This window comes from Oryx dammah, unplaced genomic scaffold, assembly GCF_014754425.2.
Source record: "Oryx dammah isolate SB20612 unplaced genomic scaffold, SCBI_Odam_1.1 HiC_scaffold_13, whole genome shotgun sequence".
Lineage (NCBI taxonomy): Eukaryota > Metazoa > Chordata > Mammalia > Artiodactyla > Bovidae > Oryx > Oryx dammah.
In genome coordinates, this window is record NW_024070197.1 from 7,982,476 (window position 1) to 8,001,918 (window position 19,443).

Genomic DNA, 19,443 nt, shown 5'->3' on the forward strand with positions numbered 1-19,443 from the left:
CTGCTCGACCCCTCCTCCACTGGAGGGCAGGTTCTGCCTGGATGAGGGTCTCCTGCATTGGGGGGCAGGTTCTTTTTCATTAGCACCACCTGGGAAGCCTCCCCAACCCCGCTTTCATGTTTACATGGCATTATTCTGCCTGCCTGCGTCTGTGTCCAAATTTCCCCTTTTTAGGACATCAGTCATATCAGATTAGCCCCTGCTGATCTCATGTTTTTTAATTAAATAATTTATCTCTGGCTGTGCTGGGTCTTTGTTGCTATGGGGGCTTTCTCTAATTGTGGAGAGCGGGGGCTACTCTCGAGTTGTGGTGCTTGCTGAGGTGGCTTCTCTTGTTGCAGAGCACGGGCTCTAGGGAGCGAGGGCTTCAGTCATTACAGCTCTCGGGCTCTAGAGGACAGACTCAATAGTTGTGGCGCAGGGGCTTAGCTGCTCTGAGGCATGTGAGATCTTCCTGGACCAGGGATCGATCCTGTGTCTCCCACATTGGCTGGCACACTCCTTCTCACTGAGCCACCAGGGGGCCCTGCTGGGCCTTCATTTTAACTTGACTACTTCAGTAAAGATCTCCTCTCCATATAGGTGACATTCTGAGTGACTAGGGGTGAGGAGAATTCAACATATGAACTTGCGGGAGGGAAGCGCAAGTCAACCTAAACAGCCCCAGAGGGATGGAGCTCGGAGGAGGGGCACCCCAGGGCCCCAGCTGGCATGGCCGGTGGTGGAAGGTTCTCAGTCCTGAGTCCAGGGGAAGGGGCTGGCCCCAGGGTCTACAGGGCAATGGAAACGTCCAGTGACTGAGTCTTGGATGGGAAGTCAAGGGGGAGGCAGGTACACTAACAACACAGAGAGGGGTGGTCTGTTGGGAAGATGCCATGTATTGGGGTTGGAGTTTAAACAAGATTCAAATTGTCTACAGGTAAACCACAGCCCAGGGCTGGCAAGGTCCTAGGAGCAGTTGGGGGAGCTAGCGTCACAGTCCTGCTTTCTCTCTGCCTGTATCTCATCTTCAGGTGAGAGGGGGCTCCATGGTGGAGGGAGAAGCCCAGGGTGGGAAGGGCTCAGGGTCACGGAATCTCAGAAAACCTGAGCTGGAGGGCCGGGGGACTGGTTGGAAAGCCCCGAGACAGAGAAAGAAGGCTGAGTGATGGCATGAATCAGCCCGTAAGCAACTGGACCAAGCCTGGAGGTTTCTTCCCCAGCCCTAGTCCAGCTCTTGGGTTGTCCAGGTGGCAGGACCTGGACACTGGATCCACTGCCAGCGCCTCCCTCATTCCCTGCTCTTCGTAGGGAGGAGGGGATGGGCTGCCTACCCCGTGACCCAAATTAGCAGGCTGAAACGCCCGGGGCTGTTCCTTTAGAGTGAAGACCCGCAGAAAGACCCAGCCAGTGCAAAGCATGGATGATACGAACCAGGCCGTGGGCTCAGGCTCCAGGGTGAGTAATGGGGCAGGCGGTCCCATTCAGTTTATCCCTTGTGGGTGGTATCCCTGGTCCGAGCCCTTGGCATTTCCCTATTAACATCCAGCACTCCCTGGAATTCCACGTGGGGTTGTTTAAAACTACTGATTCAACTACTCTAGCACTGCTGCTTCTGATGAAATATGTAGATCGTTTTAGTTGGTTGGTTGGGGGGTATTTTGCTTGGTATGTCAGATTATCATATTCTCCTAGAGCTTTAGCCTTTTCTTCATACGTTGATTATGGGAAAGAGAATTGGCCCAAACCTAGCCTATGTCAGACTCACTGAGGATAGGAAGTAGGTAGACAGCCTGATGCACCCCAGCGCCACAGTTCATCACTCCTGATGGGTATCTTTCAAATCTACCACCCTGTTATTTACTTTCAGCTTTAATGAGATATCGTCGTTGTGTAGTCATGAACTTGTGTCTGACTCTTTTGCGACCCCATGGACCATAGCTCGCCAGACTCCTCTGTCCATGGTATTCTCCAGGCAAGAATACTGGAGTGGGTTACCATTTCCTCTCCAGAGGATCTTCCCCACCCAGGGATCGAACCCAGGTCTCCTGCAGTGGCAGGCAGATTCTTTACCATTGAGTCACCAGGGAAGCCCATATAGAGGTATTTACACCGTTTAAGTACGAAGTTAAACAAACTTTGACAGACGCATACATCTTGTAACCATGTCCCCAGTCAAGATAGGGAACATTTCCATCAGGGCCCCAAATTCTTTTATTCCCCTTCTCGTTCAACCCCCACCCCTTTCCAGCAATCACTGATTTCTATCATTATTGATTCACTTTGTCCATTCTCGAGTGTCATATAAATGGAATCAGGCAATGCTCACTCTCTATATATGGCCTCTAGTGATTTATTAAAAGATGTAAAATCCTACATGTGGATGCCCCCAATAATGGAGCATTGTCTCTCAAAATAAATCAACGAATGCAGACAGAGTTGCAGGGAGAAATAGGCACATCCACAGTTAGGGTTGATTATCTCAAAGCTCCTCTCTCAGGAACTGGCAGAACAAGAAGACAGAAAATCAGGTTTTAAATTTAGTTTACATATTTCCCCCTGCAGTTTCTTCTTGGTTAATCTTGGGTAATGGAATCCTTAGTGTGTGTTCAATCCCTATCTTGTCAGAAATCATGAGATATCTTTTGTGTTATTTTGCTTTCAATTTTTCAGTGACCTTCTTTTTATCTTTTTTTAAATGAGGGTCTCATTGGGTCAGTATAGCATCATGATTCAAAACATGTACTCTGGAGCTGGACTGCTTGCATTCAAATCCTTATTTACAAGCTGTGTGACCTTGGATAAATGATGTCCTCTTCCTGACCTCTATTTATTTCCTGTGACATGGGAATATTATTAATATTGGGACTTCCCTGGTGGTCCAGTGGTTAAAACTTATTGTAACAAGGCAAGAATACTGGAGTGGGTAGCCATTCCCTTTTCCAGGGCATCTTCCTGACCCAGGAATCAAACCCAGGTCTCCCTCACGGCCTGCAGATTCTCTACCATCTGAGCCACCAGGGAAGATCAGAGTAGTTATGAGGCATGATTAGAAGAGTCTCTGGTATGTATGAAGCAAGTTCTCCTGATAACCAATCAGAACCTTTCCCTCCTCTAGTAAGTCCCAAAGGCAGTTTGTTGCTGTTGTTATTACTTTATTCCCTGATGTCTTCCCAACACCTAGAGGAAAGCCTAGCTCGTAACTCACAGTAGGTGATTCCAATATTCCTGGAATAAATCATTGATTAACTATGTAGTTAAATTTCACTTGCTAATAAAAGTCGCTGTCTCTATCTTTTGATTGGTGAGATTCATCTGTATACAGATACTTCAGTCACAGTTATTAACAGACACATTTTTTTCCTTTCTGTGTTTTGGCTATAGTAGATTTAAACTATTAACTTACTTATTTTCACCTTGCTTTTCCTTAATATGGGCAGCCTTCTCCCTATCTTCTAAAATAGCCATTTTCATGGGAATTCCCTGGTGGCCCAGTGGTTAGGATTTGGCACTTTCACTGCAGGGGGGGCTGGGTTTGACCCCTGGTCAGGGGAATTCAGATCCTGCAAGCCGGGTGGCATGGCCAAAAAAATAAAGTAAAATAACCATTTTCTCGGACTTCCCAGGTAGCTTAGCTGGTAAAGAATTCACCTGCAATGTGGGAGACCTGGGTTCAATCCCTGGTTTGGGAAGATCCCCTGGAGAAGGGAACTGCTATCCACTCCAGTATACCGGCCTGGAGAATTCCATGGATTATAGTCCATGGGGTCGCAAAGAGTTAGACACAACTGAGCAACTTTCACTTTCCCAGGTGGCTCAGTGGTAAAGAATCTGCCTGCCAGGGCAGGAGATGCAGGTTCAATCCCTTGGTCAGGAAGGTCCCCTGGAAGAGGAAAGGGCAATCCACTCTGCTATTCTTGCCTGGAAAATCCCGTGGACAGAGGAGCCTGGCAGGCTACAGTTCATAGGGTCACAAAAGAATCATGACTTAGTGACTAAACAACAACAGCAACCATTTTCTCCTAATCTGAGAATGATCTGTCTGCCTCTCTTTGCTGCTGTTCGAGGGTTTCTAGTTCATGCTCCTATAGCCTGAGGGTATTGCAGGCAGGGAGCTGATATGAGTGAGGGTATCTGGTTACCATTTTTATTGCAGGATCTGATCTCTACTCTGTCTTCTAGAACCTGCCCACCCCCACCCTTGCTTTACATTTCAAAATATCTCCTATCAAATTTAGACCTTGAAATGTATTTGTCTATTAGCTGCCTCGCCTAGAAAACCATAAGCAGGATTTCCCTGATTTCCCTGTGGTCCAATGCTTAAGACTCCAAGCTTCCATGGCACGGGGCATCCATCTGATCCTTGGTCAAGGAACTAAGATTTCGCAAGCCGTGTGGTGTGGCAAAAACAAAACCACCCCCTCAAAAAAAAAAAAAAACACACACACACACATAAAACCACACACTGCATAATCTGAGTGACTATGTCTCCTTTTTCCATCGCTCCACACACAGCACTTCCTACACACACAGCCTGAACAAAGGACAGCACCCTAGTTGGAAAGAACTGGTTTCAAGTCCTGGCTCAGGGGTTCATCTATAGAGGTGTGTCTTCAGGAAAACAATGTCTATAATCTCTCTTAGCCTTAGTTTTACTATTTCTAAGACACATATGACAATAGTATTCTCTCCTAGCATTTTTAAACAATATAATGTGGTTCATGTAAACACTCACGCAGGGCTGGTCAATCTGAATTAACTATGTTTGAACAAATGAATGGGCAAATGATAAAAGTTCCATCAGTTCCAGTTCCATTCCATCGTCTTTGACTCCATAGTTCTCCCAGACCCTGTTGCCTGGATCTGAATCTTTTCTCCTCCTTCCTCTCAGGAACGCCAGCCCCAGTTCTGGACAGACACCCCTGCAGACCACCCTGGCCCCGATGGGGCTGGCCCCATCTCAAGAAATGAACAAGAGCCTCACTATGCTTTCCTCCGATTTCACAAGCCGAAGCCTCAGAAACAGGAAGGCTCTCACACTGAGTACTCAGAGATCAAGATACACAAGTGAGGAATTCTTTTCTCGTGGTCTGGAGCCTGAAAGTCTGAGGTCAAGGTGTCGGCAGGCTTGGTTCCCTCCGAGCCCTCTCTCCTTGGCTTGGAGACAGTTGTCTTCCCCCCCATGTCCTCATACGGCCTCCCCTCTGTGTGTTTCTGTGTCCTAATTCATTCTTCTTATAAGGACAAGAGTTTTCAGCCTGTAACACTCAGTATCCAATCATTTAAAAACAAATGGCCTTCTTGGCGGTGGTCAGAATCCCCTGGTATGGGTGGAAGACCATAGGACTTGTAACCAAAAGTTGTTGTTGGTCAGCTGCTAAAATCGTGTCCAACTCTTTGCAATCTCTTGAACTGCAACACACCAGGCTTCCCTGGCTATCTTCCCTAACTATCTTCTTGAGCTTGCTCAACTCATGTCCATTGAGTCGTTGATGCCATCCAACCAACTCATTCTGTGTCACCCCCTTCTCCTCCTGCCCTCAATCTTTCCCAGCATCAAGGTCTTTTCCAATGAGTCAGTTCTTCGCATCAAGTGGCCAAAGTATTGGAGCTTCAGCTTCAGCATCAGTCCTTCCAATGAATATTCAGGGTTGATTTCCTTTAGGATGGACTGATTTGATCTCCTTGCTGTCCAAGGGACTCTCAAGAGTCTTCTCCAGCACCACAATTCAAAAGTATTCATTCTTCGGTGCTCTGCCTTCTTTATGGTCCAATTGTCACATCCGTACATGACTGCTGGGAAAACCACAACTTTGACTAGACGGACCTTTGTCCAATCTGCTGCCCAGGAGTGGAGGGCTGTGACCAAAAGAACTGAGTTCACATTCATTTATGTCACTCATCAAATGAGTCACTTTGTCTCTCTGTGCCTCACTTTACTGTTCTGTGAGCAGGGACACCATTCCTGTCTAGCTAGACTGTTGTGAAAGAGCAGTGAAAGTATACACAGAAAACAGGTAATGAAGATCCTGACACAAAGCTTTTTGTGGACTCTGAACACATAAATTTTTTGCTGACAACTTCTCCTAAGGCTTGGAGGGGCCAGCCCCAGAAGTCACAGAACTGGAAATCAGGCAATGATGGCTGCTCTTACAACTTCTATTAAGCAATATATTGTAGATTCTCTCCAGTGCAATAAATGCAAGAAGCAGAAATAAGAGCTATCCGATTCATAAAAGAACTAAAACAGTCTTTATTCACAGATGATGTAATAATTGTGTGTCTAGAAATTCTAAAATTATCCACAAAGAAACTGCTAACACCAAGCATAGAGTTTGTTTTTGTTTAGTTGCTTAGTTGTGTCTGACTCGTTTATGTCCTAATGGACTGTAGCCTGCCAGGCTCCTCTGTCCATGGGATTTCCCAGGCAAGAGTACTGGAGTGGGTTGCCATTTCCTTCTCCAGGGGATCTTACCAACCCAGGGATCAAACCTGCGTCTTCTGCACTGGCAGGCAGATTCTTTGCCACTGAGCCACCTGGGAAGCCCGGATAGAGTTCAGCCAGGTGTTAAGGTACTTATTCAAATTGCAAAGTTCCTTTGTAATTCTATGTATTGGCCAAAGGCAATTAGAAATTGAATATTTTTTTAAAGATGCAGTTTACAGTTACATGAAATGTGAAATGAATTAAAATGTATGTAAGTCCTGTATACTGAGCACATTAAAATATTGCTTAAAGAAATGAAAGAAGACCTAAATAAATGGAGCTATGTACCATGTTCATGGATTTGAAGACTCAATATTGTTAGGAGATCAGATGGATAAATTTAGTGCAATCTCAAATTCTGAGTGAGAGCTCTGGTAGAACTGGATGAGCTGGATTCTAAAATGTACATGGAATACATTGCATCGTAGGTCATTAGAGCTGGAAAGGAGCTTAACACGATTTTACACAATCCTCTCATTCGTAGGTGCCCTCAGTATTACAAAGTCCCAGGCCCTAGAGAGGGGACCACAGATACTTCAAGTATTGAAGAGGAATGCTTTATGTGTTCTTCATACCCAGCATACTTTCCTGAGGATTAAATTCTATTTTCACTCTTTGCGTTGTAGTTAAGAAGAGCAGTTCATGGAAAGGAGTACGGTTGGTTGGCTTGGGGAGAAGGGAATAGAGAAGGATCTTGGAAAATGGCAGAGGGGATAAAAAGACTCTGTATCTAAGGAAAGGATTGTGCATTATAAACTCAAGAGAAGACAAAGCAACGTGTTTCAGAAAAATAAAGCAAGCAAGCAATGGGAATGTCCTAAGACATTATGGAAACCGACAATAAACCCATTTAATGGGCCTCCTCGCCAGTGCCTGTCCTACTTTCCCACCACTTCCTCCACACCCACCAGCTACACAAGAGGAACATTCTTCCCCGTGTTCAGGAGCAAGACTCTCGCCCAATAGGTTCTGATGGTTCCCAGTGGTGGGCGGTTCCCAGCCGGGCAGTCCTAATTCTATGTGTCCTGAGCACCAAAGCCCCCCCAGCAGAGGGGTTTGCATGAGCAAAGCCGGAGAGGCAGGGCAGAGCCTGTCGTACTGGAACAGTGAGAGGAAGTAACTCTGGGGAAAGGCGGAAGGGCTGTGTGGCAACCAGTCACGGAGTCATGGGGGCAACTGTGGTAACCCTACAACCCCAACCCACAAAAACAATCACAGCCAGCTCCAAGGGCTCACCATATTCTAGACACTCCGCTGGATTAAGCGCACTATCCCACTTGCTTCTCGTGACCTCCCACCCTGAGGCTCCTGGCCACACCCCTCCTGCCAACTCCTAGTTTTCTAGGCTCCTGATGCCCCGCCCAGCTCCCTGCTGGAGGATGAGGGGAAAGTCTTGGTGTGTCAACTTCACCGTGCTCTCTCCTCTCAGGAGCAAGCAGAGCACATCCCTGTGCTTTTGGAGGAACGAAGGACAGGACAAATGAAGGAAATCTGTCTCCCCATATTTACAGGAAACATTACTAGAACTTAAGGACTCAGGAAGCTTGAAACGAGATGTCAGAAGATACATGGTGCAAGTACTAAGCATGAAAAGCTGATGTTATCCTAACATAAGATGGAGAAGGTTTTTTGCTGTTGTCGTTCGTTCGTTTGTTTTGTTTTAGCCATGCTGTGCAGCTTGCAGGGATCTTAGTTTCCCCACCAGGGATTGAACCCTAGTCCTGGGCAGTGATAGTCCCAACCACTGGACCACCAAGGAATTCCTTGGGTGAGTTTTTGATGCCAAAGGCATTAAGAAGGAGCACTTCATAAAGAGCAAAGGTTTAATTCACTCTCCCCCTCAAATATAAAATTTTAAACATGTATGCATCTACAAATGGAGCCTCAAAATCCATAAAACAAATATTCACAGAATTACAACTCCTCTTCACAGGGAGCTACAAATGCTGGGACACTTACTGGCTCTCCACTGGACCGTGCCTCAGGGGTATGTGACACTGAGGGAGGATAAGCAGTTGACCTCCTCGCCCCCACCTCCCATATCCTTAGGTCCCACCCCGGCTGGACCGATCTTCACAAACACCTACAAGCTGTGACTCAGGGGGTCTGGCCAGAAGGGACTCTTTGTTGCTTTGCAGAAAATGATCCCCAAGGGGAAGGGCATTGACAGGGAGGCGGGAGGTGGGGCTCTGGCCCAACATGGAGTGTGAACCTGTGCAAGTCTCTCACTTTCCTCGGCCCAGCGTCCCCAGGAGTGGACGTGAGGTGGTGGGTGGGTGGCGGAGCCCTCAGGGCTCTTCCGCTGCCAGCGTTCTCCGGTGTGAAGTTCCTCCTCTGACAGAGGTTCCTTCTGACCTCACCCTCGTCTTCCTGCTGGCGCCTCCTCTAGATCTCGCAACTTCCATTTCCTGCGGAATGAACCTTAAGAAAGAGGCTTGCCCTGAGGGAATCTGCCGCTGCCAACTACAGACATGCTGCTACTGCGGCTGCTGGTGGCCCTGCTCTGGCGGAGGGAGGGAGCCGAGGGCCAGATGGGGCCTGAGGAGAATTACAAGCTGCAGGTGCCGGAGCTGGTGACGGTGGAGGAGGGCCTGTGTGTCCACGTGCCCTGCTCCTTCTCCTACCCCTGGGATGTCTGGGCCATTTTTACCTCAACTCTGGGCTACTGGTTTCAGGAAGGGGCGGCGACATCCACGGATGCACCTGTGGCCACAAACAACCCAGACAGAGAAGTGCAGGAGGAGACCCAGGGACGGTTCCATCTCCTCGGGGACACCCGGGCCTACAACTGCTCCTTGGAGATCAGAGACGCCAAGAGGAGGGACAATGGTTCATACTTTTTTCGGATGGAACGAGGAAGTGTGAAAAACAATTATATGTCTAACCAGCTCTCCTTGCATGTGACAGGTAAGGCGGGCTGTGAGGGGAGGTCCAGGAGAGGTCACAGGGAGGGTCCCAGGGCAGGCCTGGGATGGGAGCTCCTCCTGGGAGGGCATCTGGGGTAAAGCGGCAGCCCAGGGGGAGAGACTGGACCGAAGTCGGAGGCTTCTCTGGGGGCCACACCCCAAACCCTCTTCCTGATCCCTTGTCTCCCCCCTCCTCTCATCAGCCCTCACCCACACACCTGCCATCCTCATTTCGGGGACCCTGGTGTCCGGCCGCCCCGGGAACCTGACCTGCTCTGTGCCCTGGGCCTGTGAGCGGGGCACGCCCCCCATCTTCTCCTGGAAGGGGGCCACCGTCTCTTCCCAGGTTCTCACGACAAGTCTCTCATCGGTGCTCACCCTGACTCCACGGCCCCAGGACCACGGCACCAAGCTCACCTGTCAGGTGACCTTGCCTGGAGCTGAAGTGACCACAGCGAGGGTCGTCCGCCTCAACGTGTCCTGTGAGAGCTGGGCCAGGACACCCGGGTCCCTGATGGGGTCGGAGGGCAGAGGGGAAGGGGGCACCAGGGCCTCAGACACCGGGTTCTGGAATCCAGGCTGGGAGGGGGTAGGAGGATGCCTGCCCCCCCACCTTTTCCCCATTTCTGCAGCTCCTGGGGACACTGGGCCCAGGTCCACAAAGGCCTCGCCAGTGACGTGGATCCGCCATGTCTCTCTGTCCCAGACCCTCCACAGAACTTGACTGTGACTGTCTTCCAAGGAAACAACACAGGTAGGAAGGAGGTCCCCTCCTGGGCTGTCAGGAGCAAGGCTGCTTCCGGCTCAGGGCTGGGCTGGTCTCTGCTGGTCCCTGCCTCACTCTGGACCCACCCCAGTGACCAGAGCCTCCTAGTGGGTGAACCCAGTGGTCCCTGCCCCTCCTCTGCCCCCATGGCCGCTATGCCCAGCTGTCCCCACCTCCCCTCACTCCCCTGGGACTTGTCCACTTCCTCCTCTGCTCCCCAAGAGCAGGGCGACATCCACAGGGCAGAGCCCACCCCTCAGAGTGTCTCACCACCCACGACCTGACTCCTCAAGCTCTGCTCTTTATTTTCTCCCAATAGTTTTACATTTAAAAACATTTTTTATTTAAATAGTTTTACATTGTAAATTTTATTTTTGGCTGCACTGGGTCTTCGTTGCTGCACAGGCTTTTCTCTAGTTGTGTCAAGCAGGGGCTACTCTCTGCTTTCGGTGTAGGGGTTCTCACTGCGGTGGCTTCTCTTGTTGCAGAGCACAGATTCTAGGTGTGCAGGCTGCAGTAGTTGCAGTGCGTGGGCTCAGTAGTTGCAGCTCCCGGGCTCTAGAGCACAGGCTCAGTAGTTGCCCTGCAGCATGTGGGATCCTCCTGGACCAGGTATCAAACTCATGTTTCCTGCATTGGCAGGTGGATTCTTTACTGCTGGACCACCAGGGAAGTGCTCTCTCAATAGTTTGTAATTTACATCTATTTTGACAGGTTATGTATTGTTGTTCAGTCACTCAGTCATGTCCAACTCTTTGCAACCCCATGAACTGCAGCACGCCAGGCTTCCCTGTCCTTCACTATCTCCTGGAGTTTTCGCAGACTCATGTCTGTTGAGTCAATGATGCCATCCAACCATCTCATCCTCTGTCGCCCCCTTCTCCTCCTGCCTTCAGTTATTCCCAGGTCTTTTCCATTGAGTCAGCTCTTTGCATCAGGTGGCAAAAGTATTGGAGCTTCAGCTTCAGCATCAGTCCTTCCAATGAATAGTCAGTGTTGGTTTCCTTTAGGATTGACTGGTTTGATCTCCTTGCAGTCTAAAGGATTCTCAAGAGTCTTCTCTAGCACCACAGTTCGAAAGCATCAATTCCTCAGCGCTCAGCCTTCTTTATGGTCCAACTCTCACATCTGTACATGACTAGTTGAGACACCATAGCTTTGACTATATGGACCTTTGTTAGCAAAGTGATGTCTCTGCTTTTTAATATGCTGTCTAGGCTTGTCATATGTATTTCACAGGATCAAAAATTCAAAATGTTCAGCAGAGTCTGTCCTCAGACGCCCAGTCCCCTTGTGGGAAGTTACCTGTGTCCACGAGCTGCTCTGAGCCTTGGTTTGCTTGCCTAAAGCATCTTAGGCATCCTTTGATAGCGGTAGTTCAGACATCCCTATTCTTCTTCAGGACCTGGGGGTACTCCAGTGCCTGGATGAATTCTGAGTCCCTGTGCGTCTATCAGTGGAAAATTGTGGTGTTCATTGTATTTTACTAACTGAAACACTGCACAAGTAATCTTGTAACTATTGTAATATTCTTTTATATTCTTTATCATGGGATATTGAATATAGTGGGCGTCTCTGGTGGCTCAGATGGTAAAGAGTCCACCTGCAATGTGGAAGACCTGGGTTCGATCCCTGGGTTGGGAAGACGCCCTGGAGGAGGGAATGCCAATCCACTCCAGTATTCTTGCCTAGAGAATCTCCATGGACAGAGGAATCTGGCAGACTACAGTCCATGGGGTCATGGCTGAACAACTGAGCATACATACACAGTGATGTTTACAGTGCTTAGATGGATAGGCTACCCATTCCAGTATTCTTGGGTTTCCCTGGTGGCTCAGATGGTAAGGAATCTGCCTGTGGCTCAGTGGTAAGGAATCATTGACCTGGGTTCAATCTCTGGATTGGGAAGACCCCTGGAGGAGAGTATGGCAGCCCCACTCTGGTATTCTTGCCTGGAGAATCCCATGGACAGAGGAACCTGGTTGGCTAATCCATAGAGTCGCAAAGAGTTGGACACGACTGAAGTGACTTAGCATGTATGCATACCCGCAGCTACATTTATCAATCACATTTGCTTCTCCCACTTTGAGTTTACAAAAACAAATGCCACTGTTTGTCCTGTGGCCCCATTTCTGAAGGCCCCCCACATCCACCCCAACCCCTTCCCTCCAGACTTGCAAGTCTATGTGCTTTTTCCCGATATGCACAGGCCTTGGTCATCTCTGCAAGCTCTGTTCCTCCTTCCCTTAATGCCCTTCCAACCCTTCATCATCGTCTTGCCGTCCCTGCTTTCCTTTTCACACTTGACTGCAGATGTTGCCTTCTCCAGGATGCCCTCCTGGATCTGACAGTAGCATTCACATTACCATACACAGGGGCTCTTGCCACCCAGAGTCACTGCCACCACAAGTAATATGTGGTGTTGTGAGCCCCTGCTCCTGGGCCCGAGTTCCTCACCAGACTGTTTCTAAGAGTGAGCATCCTTGTTGTTTAGTTGCTATCACTAAGTCATGTCTTAACTCTTTTGTGACCCCATGGACGTTAGCCCACCAGGCTCCACTGTTCATGGGATTCTCCAGGAAAGAATACTTGAGTGGACTGCCATTTCCTCCTCCAGGAGATCTTCCCGACCCAAGGATTGAACCCGAATCTCCTGCACTGGCAGGCGGGTTCTTTACCACTGAGCCACCAGGGAAGCCTGAGCCTCCTTGGAGACAGCTTGTTAACTCAGTAAATTGGTGTCAAGTGAAACCATGAATAAGGGACAAGAGTTTTCAGGGTCCATGTGGGTTCTAAACGAAGGGCATGTGGGATTAACCGCAGGGCTGACAGCACTTAGGGGTGTCCTGTGTAGGCCAAGAGCCTCCCTGTTTGCTTCCTGGGGACCGGATCCACCAAGCAGAGCCCATCAGCACGGACTGAGCACACAGCAGTGCTGAGGGGATCACGCTCACTCTGGAGCCTGAGATTCTCCCCGTCAATGTCTGTGGGCTGCTCCCTCTCAGCCCTCTTCCAAGTATATCTTCCTCTTCCTCCCCGTCTCTGGGTCTCTCTGACACTCGGTCTCCTTTTCTCTAGCAGCCATAGCCCAGGGAAACGGATCCTCTCTTTCAGTCTCGGAGGGCCAGTCCCTGCGCCTTGTCTGCGTCGTCGACAGCAACCCCCCCGCCAGGATCAGCTGGGCCCGGGGGAGCCTGGCCCTCAGCGCCTCACGGCCCAGCCACCCGGAGGTGCTGGAGCTGCCGCGGGTGCTCATGGGAGACGAGGGGGAGTTCACCTGCCGCGCTCAGCACGCCCTGGGCTCCCAGCACGTCTCCCTGAGGGTCTCGCTGCAGAGTGAGTGTCCGGGGGCTGCCGCGGAGGCCCCGCCCCGCCCGCAGGCCCTGAGTGCCCCCCCGACGACAACTGCTGGACGGGCGGGTGGCGGGGTGGGGGGAGGCGGGCACGTGGGGGCCTCCATCCGGCGAGTGAGGAGAGCCTGGAAGGCCAGGGACCGCAGTCCGCCTGGGAGCGGGAGGACGAGGCTGCGGACCAGCGGGCGACGCGGCCTTGTCCGCTCTCCCGCAGGGCGGTCAGCGCGCCCGGCAGAGGCGGTCCTGGTAGCCATCTGGGAAGCGGCTGTCAAGACTCTGCTCCTCCTCCTCTGTCTCCTGGGCCTCCTGTGAGCACTGCCCCGGGAGAGCAGGCTGAGGGGAGGGCAGGAGGCTGAAGGGAAGGAGGGTGTGCAGGGGCACCCGAGGATTCCGCTTGGGGACCGGCTTCACCGCCCCCCGCCCCCCCGCCCACTGTCAGGGATGGAGGTCCCTGCTGTGCTCCAGCAGGTCTGTGGGGCCAACCGCCCTGTCCCACCCCTCCTGTCCCTGAACCACGGCTGGGGGGTGGGTGAGTCCAATCCCCCTTGAATCCCAATCTGAAAAGACTCAAGAGCCTGGTCTGCCCTGCAGAGTGAGGCGCTGCACAAGGAAGTCAGCCAGGCCGGCAGGGGGCGTGTCAGAGGCAAAGGAAACCCCCTCTTTAACCCCTCAGGTGAGTGACGGGGCATCTCACCACCAACATCCCAGTGCACACCTCCAGTGGGATGGCTCCTGGGATTGCTACACTCGGGGCGGCCAAAACTCAGCTGCTATTTTCTTCCTCAAACCCGTTGCTCTGCTGGGTTTATTCTCCCGTTGATGACAGCCCCCATCTGAAGGCCAGAAGGGGATGGGGCGCAAGGGGGGTGAGGGGGGCGGGGTGAAGGGGCAAGGCGGGGGAGGGTGCTAGGCGAAATTGCCCGCCTTTAATCCCCGCCCCCTTCTACGGATTCAACAAATCACTGAAGGCTCCCCGACCTTCCTCCTAAGCACAGCTCATCTTGAAGCCGGTCTCCTCCCGGTCCTGACCCTGGTCCTTCCAGCAGCCTCATCTCTTCCCTGAGTCCCTGAACCCAAGCATCTCCTGCTTCCTCTCGCTGGGAAACACGGCCCTCGGGTCAGAGGACTCGCCAGGGACGGTTCCCGTCCACTTCCCGCACAGTCGGAGCAGCTCTGTTTCCTCCCCACGCAGGGGACGCAGGGGCCCACACCAAGGGCTGGATTCGAAGTCCTGGCGGGCTCTCCCCTGCTGCCTCTCCACGCAGAGTTTCTGTTTGGGATGATGACAGCGTTCTGGAAACAGTGGTGATGGCTGCACTAACATGGCGATGCACTTACTGCCACTCAGGTGTAACAGGTTGCTGTTTAGTTGCTGAGTCATGTCCATTTTCTTCAACACCATGGACTGGAGCCCGCCAGGCTCCTCTGTCCATGCAGGCTCCTCTGTCCGCTGCAGTGGGTTGCCATGCCCTCCTCCAAGGGATCTTCCTGACCCAGAGATCCAACCCAAGTCTCCTGCTTGGCAGGCAGATTCTTTACCACTGAGCCATCTGGGATTCCCCAAAGTGTCCCCTATGCTGTCTTAAAAATAATTTTTATTCTATGAATATTTTACTGAAATAAAGGGAATGAGGAGCACTTCTGTCATCACGGTGCTGTCATTATGTGGACCTGAATTTTTAAAAATATATTAAAAATAAAATTAGACCACATCAGCTGCTGACATGTTTGGAGGAAAATCACACAAGGAAAGGAGCAGAATCCCAATGGCTGTTACAACAGAATCAACCCTAAAGTGTTAGCCTCTCAGTCGTGTCCAGCTCTTTGTGACCCCATGGACTGTAGCCCACCATGCTCCTCTGACCAGGCAAGAATACTGGAGCAGGGTGCCGCTCCCTTCTCCAGGGGATCTTCCCCACCCAGGGAGTGAACCCAGGTCTCCTGCATTGCAGGTGGATTCTTTACTTTCAGAACCACCAGGAGACCCCAGAAAGATCCAGGGCAGCAAGAAAGAGTTGTGGCAAGAGTGCTGGGCACCCCAGGCAGGAGGTGATGCTGTGATGGCCCAGGGAGGTCATGTAGACAGGGAGGTATATTTGGATCTATTGTGAGGTCAAGCTAGTGGAATTGCTTTTCTTTTTAAAAATCTTTACTTATTTATTTGCCCAGCCAGGTCTTAGTTGCAGCATGTGGGATCTTCAGGGACGGTGTGTGACTCTTAGTTGTAGCCCATGGGATCTAGCTCCCTCTGACTGGGGTATCAAACCCAGACCACTAGTCTAGGGAGCAGGGAGTTTAGCCACTGGACCACCAGGGAAGTACCTGAAATTTTTTAGTGGAGGTGGTAAGTGAGGGAAAAAGAGGAGCTAAGGTGATGTTGGAACAAAGATGTTGTTCAAATGTTTCTTCTGAACAACTGGGCAGATGGAGTTGTGTCACGTGGAGGGCTTCAGAGTAGGACTTTGAAATGCCATGTTTTTCCTGTGAAGCCCTTAGAGATGCAACTGTGATGCCAGGGAGAGAGCTGGACAGGAATGTCTGGAGATCAGGAGAGGGGTCCAAGATAAACACCTTCAAACGTATAGTTAGTGTAAGTTGATCACAGCCGTGGTTAAGTCAGGGGGGCAGTAGGCCGGTGAGATGGTAAGATAATGGTACTTCCTCGGAAATTAAATATATTATTAGCATGATCCAGCCATTCTGCCTCTGATTATCTCCAAGGAGAATTGAGAGGATGGACTCTTGGAGACATTAGCACACTCGTGTTTCTGGTAGTGTGTTCACAACAGCCAGACAATGGAAGCAATCCAAGCACCCCTCAGCCGATGAATGGATCAACAACCATGGAAAATTATTCAGCCTGGAAAAGGAAAGAGTTTCTACTCATTTCTGCCTGTGCTGAGTCTTTGTTGCTGCACGTGGGCTTTCTCTGGTTGCAGACAGCTAGGGTTACAGTCTGGTTGTAGCATGGGGATTTGTCATTGTGGTGGCTTTTGTCCTTGTGCAGCCCGGTTTCCAGGGCAGGCAGGCAGGTAATTGTGTGGCACGGGCTTAGGTGCTCTCCAGCATGTAGGATGCTTCCTGACCGAGGCTCGAACCCGTGTCCCCTGCACTGTCAGGCGGATTCTAAACCACTGAGCCACCAGGGAAATCAAGGAGGGACTCTCTGACACATGCCACCACATGGATGAACTCTAGGGACATTATGGTACCTTCAATAACCCAGTCACAGAAAGCCAAATAGTATATGATTCCACATCTATGAGGTATCAAAGGTGTCAGTTTCCTAAAGACTGAAAATTAGAACTAGGGTGGCCAGGAGATGGGAAAAAGAGGAATAAGGATTTGTTGTTGAGAGTTTCAAGTTTCTCTACTGGAAAAGAGTTAGTTTTTTATTGGAGTGAGAGAAATCATATTCACTTAAAAAAAGACCCAGAATGCTGCCAGGACACATGGCCGTCTCACCAGCGAAAAGCTGGTGAGACCCAGCAGTGCTGTGTTGGGGGAGGAAGTGAGGGCCCCGGGCGGCGGGCATCTCTCCAGCCAAGACCAGGTGAGTCGTATCCCTTCTGGTATCTAGGTCACCACCCAGAGACGCTCACCGCTGGGTGGATGCGTGAATGGGTGGCTGGCTGCTGCCTTCACTCCACCCAGGAGCCCCTTCTTGTCTTCTGCTCCAGACGCTCCCACAGACCGTAAAGAGCCCTGCATCTTGCAGGAATGACCACCTGAGGGTCTCTGTGAGGCTGTGACTCTCCAGGTCAAGAGTGGAGTTGAGCAGCTCCCTGGTGTAGACAGCGGAGCTCGGATGGGAGAACCTTAGGAGGCCGCTTGAGTCCCAGCCCTCGGTGTCTTTACAGGTCCAAGCTCTGGTGCTGGAGGGACAAGCCCCAGATGGGGGTCAGGACGGGGGTCCCCTGCTTGTCTGCTCCTCTCTGGGCAGGTCTCCGGAGTCTCTGGGCCCAGGGGTGTCCTGTCTGCTCTGTGTGGAGGGGGAGGAGCTCCGGCTCTGAAGTTCCTCTTCTGTGAACAGTCTCTTGCTCCTCCCCAGCTTCCCTCGGGTCTCCCCGCAGCCCTACCTCCCTCTCCCTTCCCTTCTCTTTTCACACACAGGACACCCAGACACCCTCCAGCTCAGACATGCTGCCACTGCCGCTGCTGAGGGCAGGTGAGTGGACGGCGGGGCGGGGCAGGGGCTCGGCTGATCCTTGATTTCCCGCAGGGTCCCTGGCTCAGGATCCAGATGAAAGCACCGCGGTCCGTGTCGGTGCAGGAGGGCTTGTGTGTCCACGTGGCCTGCTCTGTCTCCCATTCCCAGAAAGGCTGGAACAACTCTGACCCAGCTCACAGCTACTGGTTCCAAAAACCGGCCCGTGACTACGGAGATCCCGCAGTGGCCACAAACAACCCAGGGCGTGCGGTGCTAAGTGAGACCCAGGGCCGATTCCTCCTCCTTGGAGACCCCCGGACCAAGGACTGCTCCCTGGAGGTCAGAGACGCCCAGAGGAGGGACACAGGAGTATAGTTCTTTAGGTTGGAGAGAGGGCCTACTGTGAGATATAATTATAAACGGCATCCGCTCTCCGTCCTTGTGACGGGTAAGGATGGGGTCAAGGGGAGGACACACATACAGGGCAGGGTGGGAGGGGCAGCCTGTCTTCTCATCCTGGGGGGACCCAGGGGTACAGGATGCTGGGGAACAGACTGCTCTGAGGGGCACACAGGGGTCCCCCCTCCAGGCCTGGGTCTGTGTCTCCCCCTCTCAGCTCTGACAGACACACCTGACATCCACGTCCAGGGGACCCTAGCATCCGGCCGCCCCACCCACCTCACCTGTGCGGTGCCATGGGCCTGTGAGAGGGGGACGCCCCCCACCTTCTCCTGGACCGGGGTCACCCTGACCTCCCCGCACCCCGAGAGTCCCGACTCCTCGGTGCTCACCCTCACCCCGAGGCCCCAGGACCACGGCACCAACCTCACGCGTCATGTGACCTTCCCTGGAGCTGGTGTGAGCACAGAGGCGACCATGAGGCTCAATGCGTCCCGTGAGTGGGGAGCCAAGAACTTGAGTCCTGGAGGATGCGGGGGAAAGAGATGAAGGGTCCTGGGTGGGATACTTGGGGACTCTTCTTAGAGACAAGCTGGGGTGAAGACACGGAGACTTCTGCCTCACCCCTTACTCCTGACCCCCCCATCACAATGCAGCAGGATTTTTATTCCTTTCTCTGCCAGATGCCCCACAGAACCTGGATATTCGGGTCTTCTGGGAAAACAGCACAGGTGTGAGATCCCTGGGCAGCATGGAGGTCAGATGGGGGATGCTGTGAAGACTGAGCAGAATCAGGCCCCTCGTCACTCACCCCCTCTTGGCTCCTATGTCTCCCCTACCCAGTCCCCCACTCTGTCCCCCAGCAGGCCTCTCTCTGGGGCCTCTGAGGACTCCTGGGTGACTATTCACTGTCATCTCCCCGTGTTCCCTCTCTTCCCACCTCTCCTCACCGCTCACTTTGCCATGCCATCCTTTCCCTGATTCTCTGTCAGTTTCCTGACTGTGCCATCTCCACCTCCCAGGAGGAGACTGAGTTCCCAAGCTGGGTACCAGGCCCCTGGTCTTCCCTCGTGGCTCAGATGGTAAAGAATCCACCTGCAATGCAGGAGACCCAGGTTTGATCTGGAGAAGGGAGTGGCTACCCACTCCAGTATTCTCACCTGGAGACTTCCACGGACAGAGGAGCCTGGCAGGCTACAGTCCATGGAGTTTCAAAGAGTCAGAGATGACTGGGTGACTAACACTAACACCAGGTGCCTGCCCATTTGTGCAGGAGGGCAAGGTCAAGTTCATTCACCCTGGAGTTTTCTAGCCTCCACACTGAAGACCCTCACAAATCTCTGTCCTGAGTGTCCTCCACTTCCCCTTGGTCGGGACCCTCCGACCTGAGTAATCAGAGTAAA

General features: G+C 51.8%; 2 protein-coding genes and 1 pseudogene across 5 annotated transcripts; all 3 read left to right on the forward strand.

Annotated features, from left to right (window-relative positions):
* Positions 1-711: 711 nt before the first annotated feature.
* LOC120873073 (sialic acid-binding Ig-like lectin 6) lies at positions 712-5,505 on the forward strand. The gene is made up of 4 exons (XM_040253812.1): positions 712-728; positions 903-1,013; positions 1,362-1,437; positions 4,871-5,505. The coding sequence occupies exons 1-4, from the start codon at positions 712-714 to the stop codon at positions 5,048-5,050; spliced, it is 384 nt and encodes a 127-aa protein (XP_040109746.1). The 3' UTR covers positions 5,051-5,505.
* A 3,349-nt stretch (positions 5,506-8,854) lies between these two features.
* Positions 8,855-14,864, forward strand: LOC120871999 (sialic acid-binding Ig-like lectin 8). Of its 4 annotated transcripts, none has more exons than XM_040252136.1 (7): positions 8,855-9,373; positions 9,576-9,854; positions 10,079-10,126; positions 13,217-13,474; positions 13,706-13,799; positions 14,083-14,164; positions 14,482-14,864. In XM_040252136.1, the coding sequence occupies exons 1-7, from the start codon at positions 8,938-8,940 to the stop codon at positions 14,494-14,496; spliced, it is 1,212 nt and encodes a 403-aa protein (XP_040108070.1). In that variant the 5' UTR covers positions 8,855-8,937; the 3' UTR covers positions 14,497-14,864. The 4 variants fall into 4 exon arrangements, with proteins under 4 accessions (XP_040108070.1, XP_040108069.1, XP_040108071.1 ...); XM_040252135.1 differs by having other exon boundaries at positions 14,487-14,864; XM_040252137.1 differs by having other exon boundaries at positions 13,253-13,474; positions 14,487-14,864.
* Positions 14,865-17,734: 2,870 nt separating this feature from the next.
* On the forward strand, positions 17,735-18,589 carry LOC120873074 (annotated as a pseudogene).
* The last annotated feature ends 854 nt before the right edge of the window (positions 18,590-19,443 follow it).

Coding starts and splice junctions, on each gene's coding strand:
- LOC120873073 (XM_040253812.1), top strand. Junction 1,014..1,361: donor TGCCTGTATCTCATCTTCAG/GTGAGAGGGGGC, acceptor CTGTTCCTTTAG/AGTGAAGACCCGCAGAAAGA. Junction 1,438..4,870: donor CCGTGGGCTCAGGCTCCAGG/GTGAGTAATGGG, acceptor CCTTCCTCTCAG/GAACGCCAGCCCCAGTTCTG.
- LOC120871999 (XM_040252135.1), top strand. CDS start 8,938: ATGCTGCTACTGCGGCTGCTGGTGGCCCTGCTCTGGCGGAGGGAGGGA. Junction 9,855..10,078: donor CGTCCGCCTCAACGTGTCCT/GTGAGAGCTGGG, acceptor TCTCTGTCCCAG/ACCCTCCACAGAACTTGACT. Junction 10,127..13,216: donor CTTCCAAGGAAACAACACAG/GTAGGAAGGAGG, acceptor CCTTTTCTCTAG/CAGCCATAGCCCAGGGAAAC.